This window comes from Amyelois transitella, chromosome 10 (assembly GCF_032362555.1).
Source record: "Amyelois transitella isolate CPQ chromosome 10, ilAmyTran1.1, whole genome shotgun sequence".
Classification (NCBI taxonomy): Eukaryota; Metazoa; Arthropoda; class Insecta; order Lepidoptera; family Pyralidae; genus Amyelois; species Amyelois transitella.
In genome coordinates this window covers 11461251-11473634 of record NC_083513.1, presented here as the reverse complement: position 1 = coordinate 11473634, position 12384 = coordinate 11461251, and the positions used below count along the sequence as shown (strand labels likewise).

General features: G+C 33.8%; 1 protein-coding gene across 1 annotated transcript; it reads left to right on the top strand.

Moving 5' to 3' along the window:
- Positions 1–4056: 4056 nt before the first annotated feature.
- LOC132902187 (facilitated trehalose transporter Tret1-like) lies at positions 4057–11671 on the top strand. Its single transcript, XM_060946285.1, has 5 exons — positions 4057–4152; positions 4834–4967; positions 5535–5779; positions 10946–11295; positions 11660–11671. The coding sequence occupies exons 1-5, from the start codon at positions 4057–4059 to the stop codon at positions 11669–11671; spliced, it is 837 nt and encodes a 278-aa protein (XP_060802268.1).
- The last annotated feature ends 713 nt before the right edge of the window (positions 11672–12384 follow it).

Below are 12384 nucleotides of genomic sequence, written 5' to 3'. Positions count from 1 at the left end.
GGTAAGATCCTGCATTGATAATCTGTAAGACTATGGACTTGCAACCTGTCTCTATTTGAATCTCAATTCCATCAATAACTGAACGTGGCTTTTGATCTTTGCGAGACAGTTTTCTCTGTCTTCCCCGTTAGGGATAAAAGTTATTATAGTAGGTATGTATATAAAAATAGACATTACCAACATTTGTATAGAGCTTTCTCAAGAAAACTCTGCCTTTATTGAATGAAGTTGTTTTGTTACGATTCCGGAAATCTCCAAATTGGATAAATGCGAACGTGATGATTACATAGGAGAGGAAGGCTTTCAATGAAAATATGAGTCGTCATTTGTTATCGTGTTGTCTGGTAGAACTAACTATAAATACTGTTGATGTTTGTTTTGTTTTCACAAGATTGCAAGATGAAATTCAATTTCATAATTTAGCTATGAATTTTAATTTTAATTTCTAGTTTTTATTTTTAAATAATTTTTATAATTTCTATTTTTAGTAGTTTGAAGTGTTTATAAATAAAATAAAAATTCTAAGAGGTAGGAAATGTACCTTTATAATTAATTAGAAAATCAAAATGCTTACTCGTGAAATGATAAAAAATACATTGGTTTTCACAGCTATGCATAATTATAGATAATATTTCTTTTTTGTTATTTATTTATCACATTCAGAGTGATACATTACATGTAGCTTTTATAAGATAAGCCAGTTGGTAAATTTACAAAATTTAATCTACTAGCGACCTTGCTTCGCACTGGTTGCTTTCTCAGAAAAACCTCTTACAAATAAGAAAAAAAATCGTCCACGACTTTCTTAGATTTGCGCGTACATACAGACAAAGAAAACAGAGGGCCTTTATAATATCTGATGATATAAGGATATCTTAGAAATAAAGGAAAAGAAAAGGAAATGCCATCAGAACTGGAAAATATGTAAGAGGTTAATTTTAATAGCCTACATACACACACCTTCTAAATAAATACAAAAACTCTTTCACAAACTCCACCGAAGCGGCTTGACCGATTCTCATGAAATTTTGTGACCATATTGAGTAGGTCTGAGAATCGGCCAACACTATTTTTCACACCCCTTAGTGATAAGAGTTGTCCACGAGTTAAAAATTATTGAAACTAAATATTATAGCACCATTTGAATTTATTTACTTACTCGTAGGACATATATATATTTTGGCCTGCTATGTCCCTCACAAGAACAAATTACTATTGCATACATACATACATATGGTCACGTCTATATCCCTTGCGGGGTAGACAGAGCCAACAGTCTTGAAAAAACTTGAATGGACACGTTCAGCTATTTGGCTTAATGATAGAATTGAGATTCAAATAGGGACAGGTTGCTAGCCCATCGCCTTAAAAAGAATCCCAAGTTAATCTCTTAGTCGCCTCTTACGACATCCACGGGAAAGAGATGGAGTGGTCCTATTCTTTTTTGTATTGGTACCGGGAACCACACGGCACACGGCTATTGAATTGGACATTATCTGATAGCAAAAACTTTGACGACAATTTACTTATCACCGAGTTCAAATTCCAAAACGATGCGCCTAACGCAAAGATAATAAATAGCAAATCTATTCAAATTCTAACAATACCTTCCCTAACATTATCAAAAGATACGAGTTCGTTGAACCCTTTATCATTTTTTATAAGAACAGGTAGAAAAAGGTCCGTTCGGTCCAATCATAGTTCCGATTGCTTTGAAGAACAGGCTTATGACAAATCCACTAAGAAAGCTGTTTTTACCAACGCAATCTCTGTAGGATTAGTTAACTGACCGCCGTTTTTCTGTTTTATATACTTTTTTGGATTCCTTGGGTTAGTGCCCTCACTATATGTACGTATCGTTTCAATCTTGCAACTCCATCCTCCGTGTGGTTCCCAGCACTTTAGAATAGGACTCTCTCTTTTTCTATAGATATCGTAAAAGGCGACTTAGGCTTAAATAAACTTGACATTCTTCTCTTAGGCTATGGGCTAGCAACCTGTCACTAATTGTATCTCAATCCTATCACTTAGCCAAGCGGTTGAGCGTGGCTTTTCACTCTTTTGATGACTGTTGGCTCTGTCTACCCCGCAGGGGGTATAGATGTGGTTCCAGGAATCCCAAGTATAAAATCCTATCTATTAGTCATCTTTTACGACATCCATTGGAAAGAGATGGAATGGTCCTATTCTTCTTTCTTTTGGTGCCGGGAATCACACGGCACATTTAATGACGTTACTTCAATCCAAAACAATTAAGATTAAAATTACAATTACGCCCTTAAAGCGGAAAAGTTAAAGAATTTGTATCATTTTTGTAAAAATATTAAGAAACAAAGAAGCCATCCTTAATCCTTCAAAGTTATTGGAATCTTTCAGATTCTAAAAGTTTTCTTCACAATGAGAACAAACAAGTGAGATACGAAAGGGTATTTTGAAAGGGCCAGCAACTTGCAAAATATTGTCACAATCACCGTTGGATACATACGGGACTTTATTTGGTACATTTTAAGCCGACTTCAAAAAAAGTAGGTTCTCATTTTGACCGTATTTTTTATAGAATGGTAGAGACTGTGACATGGGACTGTGTGAGAATGGCACAGACTCTTGTTTAAATTTTATAAAAGATACAACCTAAATTGATAGGTCTGGAAATTTCAAATTTCGAACCTGGAGTACCCGAAACCACCGAGCTTGCATGAAGAGAGTTATGAATGTGGAAGAAGCGAAAGAAACATGCAGGGATCGTGGCAAGTGGAAAGATGTAGTCTCTGCCTACCCCTTCGGGAAAAAGGCGTAATTTTATGTGTGTATTTCGTACTCGTATGAGATGGTGGTGCTTTAAGAAATAAAATCAGACAGAAACAGACTTTAAAGGCATTTTTCAATTCACGCTAGCTTACTCATGTAACTTCAAAAAATTATAATAAAGAACATAAAAATTTACAAGCTAGAACAGAGTACCTAAGATTTAATATATCATCCACTGACATTACCCAAAACACTATCAGTTAGAGCACAATATCCGACCGTGATTCACTCTTACATTGCGCGTCTCCCGAACGCAGGACGTCGACCTCCCTTTTAATTCGCGCTTCGTCCCAAAAAGCCGTGATGGATTGCCGTCTCCGACATCGGAACTGGATCGGAAACGGATCGGACACCTTCTTAGTCTGATGATTGGAACAGGTATGTCGGTAAACTTATAGTGGGACGCTTGATTTCAGGAAACGTGTATGCCCACACGATTCCTGGAATCATAGAATATACATGTGTGAGGTGAGTACGCTTGATTTGAGGTTACGTATGGAGGTCGTTTAATTTTAGCTACAAATAAAAGCACAAACACACACATTATAATAAATCTTATAAATAAAATTCTCGTGTCACGATGTTCGTTCCCGTGCTCTTCCGAAACGGCTTGACCGATTCTCATGAAATTTTGTGAGCACATTGAGTAGGTCTGAGAATCGGCCAACATCTATTTTTCATACCCCTTAGTGAGAAGGGTTGTCCACATTATTTTTTTTTAAATTTTAGACATTTTTTCAATTTCTTTTTTTTAGATATTATGTCGTTTTAAAAATACAAAAAACCCTGAATTTGCACCCTTTTATCACCAACCTCTATTTTTCAATAGCCATTTTAGTAATTTAATCATTTTTCATCGCCGGTCGATAACTGATCAATCGTCATTTAATATTATTTATATGGTAAAACAAAGTTTTTCGGGTCAGCTAGTTATATATAGAAATGAATTGAAAATAAAAGCAACCAAAGCGGTTAATTTAGAACCGCTACACAATTAGGTAGTTAGTTTATTGAAAATAAAGTTACTTAGGATAAAATACGCACGCAATACAAATATCAAATTCTTATCGTGTGTTCCAATTAAAACAATTTCCTTCAAATTAACAAATGAAGGCCGAAAACTGGCAACTAACGTCACATACCAGATGAGCTAAACACAAGTTTGACTATACCTACCATAAAATTACTGACTGTGTCAATGCGCAGTTTGATTTTGTAAATTAATTTATTTGCTACATACATCTCATTATGGAAACACTTGCTCGTAGCTATGAGGCCGTCAGTTGTGATGGTGATGATGATAGTGATAAGCCAGGACGGGATTGGAAGCCCTTTTTAAGACAGGTAAATCTTTTTCACATATACATATATATAGTCTCGACTATATCCCCTGCTGAGTAGACAGAGCCAACAGTCTTCAATAGACTGATGATGGAATTGAGACACAGATGCCGTGTTGTTTTCGGTAATTAAGAATAGGGCCACTCCATATCTTACCCACCGATGTCGTAAAAGTCGACTAAGTAACCTATCCCTATCCCTTATTACCTTAGGAATCATTTTCACTAAATAAATTATTGAGTTTTTTTTTCACTTACTCAGCTCATTAAATTAGTTTCATTAGATACTTTACTACATTTACCAAAAGAAGCAAGGTAGGAATTTTGAAAAAAAAAATTTGAACCCATACCTACCTTAGTTATACTTTGATTATAATTAAATGTCAAAAACAAATAAATTAAAAAAAACCAAGTGAATACATATTGACGGTAAGAGACTATACCAAACAATTCTTTAGAGAGTGAATTTAATGTATTTATAGTTTTGTAAATATTCTTGCACTTAGGCACGCCTGTTTTAGAATTATAAACTGGATCATTTCTATTTGTGCACACATTTTTTATTTTTATTTTTATCAATAATTTGCTGTGCTTAATAATAAATTTAAAAAAATCTGGAATATCATTTTTGATTATGTTGTGTTTATCAGACGTTGGAATATCTTTATTTTTCTTTTAATTTTAGATGCTTGTCAGTAGCGGAATGTGGACATGTTACTTTACATATGGGATGTTCTTGGGAACTCCTACAGTTCTAGTACCATATGTACGTAGGGAGGCCAATTCAACTGAAGCAGTCAGTAAAAATATGGCATCTTGGTTATGTAAGGACATTCAAATTCTTCTGCTAGCTTGTAACACGTTGGAGACAATTCATATTTATAATCCTTCTTTATTCAAGAAATACATATTAGCCATTATAGTTCATCGTTGCTTGCTACCATCTACATATGTCCAAGATTCTGGAGCAAAAAATATACATTATTGATATGTATAATTCGTGAAAATCAGTTCAGTAGTTTTTGAGTTTATTCGTTACAAACATACAAAAATGCAAATCTTTTCTCTTTATGTGTGGATTGATTTGAATGATCCGAAACTATAAATTCATATTTTGTTTACACGAATTATGTCTTTAGGCCATATAAAAATATTTCACTAAAGAGTATCAACCTAAGTTCAACTATACCAGAACTATGTGACCTTGTGGCCACTTTTGTAAACAGCCTAAATTTATCGTTTTGTTATTTCAGCTGCTACCTTTGGATGTTCATCAATACCTTGGACAGTCGCACTTCCAATCATCGTTAAAATTTACGGTAGAAAAAGGCCTTACATATTTATATCTCTAAATACTATTATTGGTGTCATCGTATTTCTATCTAGTAAAACTGTGAAGCAAGTTCTAATAAGTGAAATATTACAAGGACCTATAGTGGCATCAAATCTAACAGTCGGTTTGTTAGTTATAACTGAATATACATCACCAAAATATAGAGGATTATTTTTAACTTTCAAATCAGCGTCATTCTTTTGGGGGATTTGGGTGGCAAATGCAATTGGCACCTTTTTTTCACTGGAAAAATATTGGGATTGTATCTCTTGTGTTGATGTTGTACAATATCATAACGGTATGTTTTTGGTGTGAATCTCCAGTATGGTTGGCAAGAAGAGGAAAATTTGAAGAATGTGAATCTGCACATTATTTATTGGCTTAAAGGAAACAACAAAGAATCAAGACAAGAACTGAGAAATATGATTACAGAACAGAAAGCCCGATTAAAAAAACATAATCTTAACGAAGAATTTTCGTTCAGAAATGTGAATGTTGTTTTCAAGACTATATTTTTAAAGGAGATATATAAGCCATTATTTATAAATTTTACAGTTTTGGCTCTATATTATGTGTCAGGAAAATTTGTGTGTAGTCTTTATTCTATAGATATTTTTAAAAAAATATCCGGAGAAAAGTTTGCGTATAAAGGCATGCTGATTTTAGATGGTATCACTGTTTTTGCTATGTACATATATGGGCAGTGCATTATCAAAAGTAGTAAGAAGAAGAACTTTACTCTTCGTAGCAACTTCAATTGGTATTTTATTTTTATTTATTATATCATTGTATATGTTCTTAATTAAGCTAGATGTTTTAATCGAAAATAGTTATGTATCATTGGCATTATTAAGTGCGTTTTCACTCTCAATATGTTGTGGCCCATTGATTTTATCAACAAGTATCTCTGCTGAATTGATACCACTAAAAGCAAGAAGTACATCTGTATGTTTGTCTGCGATAGGTGCTAAATCATTGATGACTCTGATGGTCAAGTTAGCTCCTTATATATTTGACTGTTGGGGAATGCATGGCACTTTTTTATTTTACGGTATAGCATCATCTGTATGTTTGTATATTTTATATTTATATTTACCTGAAACTAAAGATAGGACTTTACAACAAATCATGGATGTAGTTATTGGTGATGCTGTTGCAAGAAATAGAGAAACCAAAGAACTAAAGAACATTGACAGCGTAGAAAAAGAACACATAAATAAATAAATTAATTCATATAACTCTGTCATTAGACCTAGCAGTTGGCATATAAATCTTTCTAGATTGCCGGCTCTGTCTACCTCGTAATGGATTTTTACATGAATATATGAACGAATGAATAAATAAATTATTTTCTAATTTTGTATACTAAAGATATAGTTAAGCTTGCATGAAGAGAGTTATGAATGTGGATGAAGCAAAGGAAGTATGCAGGGATCGTGGCAAGTGGAAAGAGGTAGTCTCTGCCTACCCCTCCGGGAAAGAGGCGTGATTTTATGTATGTATGTATGTAAGATATAGTTACCTTGTAACTTGATATTTTGCAACAAGAAAAGTCCCAGCACTTGTTGATAAGGACTTTTGGCACGATCATGAACGGGATCATCATTTTGTACCACTCTTAATGTATTAAGTAACAAAATTATCCATTGATAAAATGCTGTCAAGGTGAAAAAAAGAGTTTTATATATGACTGTAATCGTGACACAATAATAAAGTCATATAAAAAACTCAAAACTTAAAATGTTAATATATAACTCTGTCTATATGTGAATAACGCCATTTATTTCTTAAAAATATATAAATAAGAAATATCTTAGAAATAAAAATTTCAAAAAATAAATTTCACATTGCACGTTACTCTGCTACTCGTATTATTCATCTCTCTGGTTTTAATTTATTTTTTTATATCCTTTTTTAATATTATTCATTGAATGTTAATAAATATTAATGAGAAGGTATAAATAAAAAAGATATGATGTAGCTAAACTACTAGGCGAAGGAAGTTAAAATTGAGGTGTTTATTTATTAATGAAAAAATAATGTTTTAAATAACTTTCTGGTGTAGTAAAATTCCACAATTTCCTTAAATATGTACAGGAAAAAACACAGCTAATTATAATCATGATTTTGTTGATAAAAAACCTCGCAATTTGGACAAACGTACGACAACAAACAATATATTTAAATTTACTTTCGTTTCTAATAGTAAACTGTTAACATTGTTACTATCACGTGAAACCTTACTTTTTTGGGTTCTCATAATAAAGAAATATGAAAATGCTGCAGTGTAGTTTGTTCCGCCGCTTCTTCTACACATGCGCTTTGGAAGCGGTAGTAGTTATAATTAGATTTAAGTTATGTGACGTCAATAAGTGATACCTTGTATCCAATTTTGAAAATAAATCTATTCTATTCTATTCTAAAGATCGATCTTATCACTGATATTTTGTGAAAGGTCCAGACATTATTTATGGTATATACATACATATAGTCACGTATATATATGCCTTACGGGGTAGACAGAGCCAACAGTCTTGAAAAGACTGATAGGCCCCGTTCAGCTTTTTTCCTTGATGATAGAATTGAGATTCAAATAGTGACAGGTTGCTAGCCTATGGGCTAGCATAGAATAGCTAGCGTAAAAGGTGACTAAGGGATATGTCCCTTAGTCGCCTTTTACGACATCCATAGGAACGAGATGGAGCGGTCCTATTCTATCTTTTCTAATGGTGCCGGGAACCACACGGCACCTGTTTATGTATGGTAACTGGTACCTTCCATGGTGCGGTCTTAATAATGAACTAAAACATTATAAATTTTACATCAACATACAGAACCTTCGAAAAGTAAGCAGAAATCTTATTCTACAATTTCAAAGTTGCCCATAATATCTTTAAACAGTTTCTTTGACGTAAATAACGTAGTTTTACTACGTAACAGTTCTTAGGGTTCCATGCTCAAAGGTTACACCGGACCCTTCAACTTCATTGTCGGTTTGTCTTCTTCTTCCTCCTGGATTTAGTCCCAGTTTCATCCTCACCACTCTGGAGAGGAGCCCGGGGTATGCCTTTGACCATGGATCCTGGATTGGGTGAGTCGGATTTTTACACGAAGCGAATCCCGATCGATCATGATTTCATATCCAGATGCCTGAATGTGCAGTGCAGGTTTCCTCGCGATGTTTCTCCTCACCGTAAAAGCATAGGTTAGTATCGAAACTAATGTACATAAGATTCGAAAATAGTCATTGGCACATGGCCGTTGTGGGATTCGAACCTGTGTCTTTCTGCGCATCATGCATTCTAAGCGGACATCTAACCGATTCAACCACCAAAAAAAATTCAAAATTCAAAATTTTTATTCATTACTATAGGATACTATATATCGCTTAATACATACATATATAAAATCATGCCTCTTTCCCGGAGGGGTAGGCAGAGACTAGATACCTCTTTCCACTTGCCACGATCCCTGCATACTTCCTTTGCTTCATCCACATTCATAACTCTCTTCATGCAAGCTCGGCGGTTTCGGGTACTTTTGTCGCTTAATAATTGTCAAAACGTATGATTTAACAACATTGGTTGACGTCAAATAAATTACTTAAAAACTCAGTTTACTGCCGCTTCCAAGGCGTCAGTGCAGAAGAAGCGGTAACAAACTGCACTGCAGCATTTTCTTCAACAACGTCAACTTCACAATATTAATTAAACTTAGAATAGAATAGACACACCGACGCTCTCCAGTGACTCTCGTTGTATATATGTATACCTGTCTGTCTGTTATACGGCTGTAACTTATGAACCGTGATGGATAGACCATAAAAAGAAGATAATCTTTTGCCGTTTTCTATTCAAGACTGTTGGCTCTGTCTACCCCGCAAGGGATATAGGCGTGACCATACGTATGTATCTTTTGCTGTTATGATATCAGTTACCTAAAAATAAAACATAATTAATTCAGGGAGGCTCTGAAACTGACTTGAAATAACAAACGGTATTTTTGCGTCCATATTTTGTTAATAAGAATAGGACCACTCCATCTCTTTCCCATGGATGTCGTAAAAGGCGACTAAGGGATAAGGGATAGGCTTACAAACTTGGTATTCTTTTTTAGGCGATGGGCTAGCAACCTGTCACTATTTTAATCTCGATTCTATCTTAAAGCCAAACAGCTGAACGCGGCCTATCAGTCTTTACAAGACTGTTGGTTCTGTCTACCCCGCAAGGGATATAGACGTGATTATATGTATGTATGTATATTTTGTTACAGATTGTACGGAGTTCTACGCGTGCGAGCGAATTGTGCTTAACCGGTTTTTATTTTCACTTTTTTTATTATGTCACGAGTTGCTCGTGCTTGGTAAAAAAATAAATAAAATGTTAAGTAGTTATAATGTTTGTTTGTATCATGGAGGATGTAAATGAACAAAACAAAATTAATAATTACGAACAAATGCCGTGCGATGTTGGCCGAGGTGTTGAAACAGGTTGGAAACCTTTTATTCGTCAAGTGCGTATGCTACTTTTTGTTGTTTTAAACATCATTGTAGAGTAAATTAAAGATTTTTATATCAACAGAAGCATTGAAAAAGAAATGCTTTTTTTGAAGATAGACCAAGAGCTGTGCCCTCAGAATTTACCTCAAAATAGACGAAAAATGGGCAAGATTATTTTGGAAAAATTGTAAAATGGAAGTTTCAGTGAGACATTTCATACAAAAATATAAACAAATAGAAAATCTGTTATTGTTTAGCTAAATATATTTCAGCTTCTCATTACGACCGGAATATGGACATGTTACTTCACATACGGTTTGTTTGTGGGAACTCCAACAGTCCTTGTACCTTACGTTAGACAAGAAGCTAATTCTACAGATGCAATCAGCAAAGAAATGGCATCTTGGTTATTTAAGTATACATACATACATACATATGGTCACGTCTATATCCCTAGCGGGGTAGACAGAGCCAACAGTCTTGAAAAGACTGATAGGCCACGTTCAGCTGTTTGGCTTAATGATAGAATTGGGATTCAAATAGTGACAGGTTGCTAGTCTGTGGTGCTAAATAAAATTCGTAAAGAGGGAAGGAGAGGCCTTTGACCAGCATTAGGGCACAATTTAGTCCATTAAATGTTCCCATTTTCTCATCTGGAGTGTCACAAATCGTATGTTTTAAAGTAAAAATTTTTGGGTTTCCAATTTTGTCGTTATTAGTAGTACTCAACATTATATTTTTTGTTCTTTTTAGCTGCTGCTTTTGGCTACTCTGCTACTCCATGGGTGATTATTTTACCAATAACTATTCACTTCTACGGCTGTAAAAAACCTTTCGTATTTGTCATATTGACCGCAACGACAAGCCTAATCGTCTTTATTACAAGTCAAAGTATAATCCAAGTTTTAATAAGTGAAATATTACTCGGACCTCTTATCGCGTCAAATGTTACATTATCATTTTTAGTCCTTACAGAATATACGTCACCGAAATATAGAGGACTATTTTTGACCATCAAATCAGCAACATTCTTCTGGGGGATTTGGGTGGCGAATGCCATTGGTACCTTTTTGCATTGGAAAAATGTAGGGGTTGTAGGTCTACTCTGCATGGCATATAATTTGATAACAATATGCTTTTGGTGTGAGTCGCCATATTGGTTAGTTAAACAAGGTCGTTTTGACGAATGTGCTCAAATATTATATTGGTTAAAAGGAGCCGATCATCAATCTCAAGATGAGCTCAAAAATTTGATAAAAGCGCAAAAGGAACGCTTGCGCAGACCAAAAAATAACGAAAATCAAGTTAAGAAATACGTATTATCAATTCAAAAATCTTTATTTGCTAAACAAATATACAAACCACTATTGATAGGGTTACTAGTAATGGAATTGTATTACATATGTGGAAAGTTTATCTGTAGTGTTTTTGCTATTGATGTTTTCAAACAAATATCTGGTGTAGACGCAGCTTATAGAGGAATGCTAATTTTAGATGGCGTGACAGTTTTCAGTATGTACGTTGGATGTGTTTTAACTAGAATTTTTAAACGCAGAATATTACTATTCTTATCAACTTCTTGTGCTATTTTATTTATGTGTGTCATTGCGTTATATTTGTATTTGGTAAAATTAGATATACTTATTGAGAATAGTTATATTTCATTGGCATTACTTTCAGCATATTCATTAGCAGTATGTTGTGGGCCAATAATAATGTCTACTTCTATATCTGCCGAACTGTTACCATTGAAAGCTAGAAATACATCTTTGTGTTTGAACGCTTTAGGTTCTAAACTAACAGTTAGTACTTTGGTAAAACTGGCACCATATATATTTGAGAACTGTGGAATGCACGGCACTTTTTTATTTTACGCAATTGGATCATTGATAATTTTGATTTTGTTATACTTTTTCATGCCTGAAACAAAAAATAAGACTCTTCAAGAAATTGTTGACTGTTGAGACGAAAGAATTGGTCACGTTTAAAAATAATAATACTTCAAATTAAAGAATAAATATACTTTTTTATTTATTTTTTATTTAATGAAAATAAACCAATATCATACGGTTTTCTATTAATTTATTATTGTACATATTAGAAGGTGGTTTATGTTTAGACAAGACATGTTTGATTTATACAGTTTAAAAAAAAACTTTAATCATATCAAAGGAAATATTGTAAAATTAAATATTAAGTGTACGTACATAACAACCTCGTTATAAATGTAACTATTTCATTTAGTTTGTTTGATATCTTACCTTTTTACTGTTTGTTCAAAAAATAAACCAATTAAGGTGTATAATGTACCTATGATTTTTGAGAAAGAAGAATAAACTTAACATCAGTGAAATAACTCTGACTGCCTTTAAACTGACGTCATAACACATAAATCAGAATTTCAA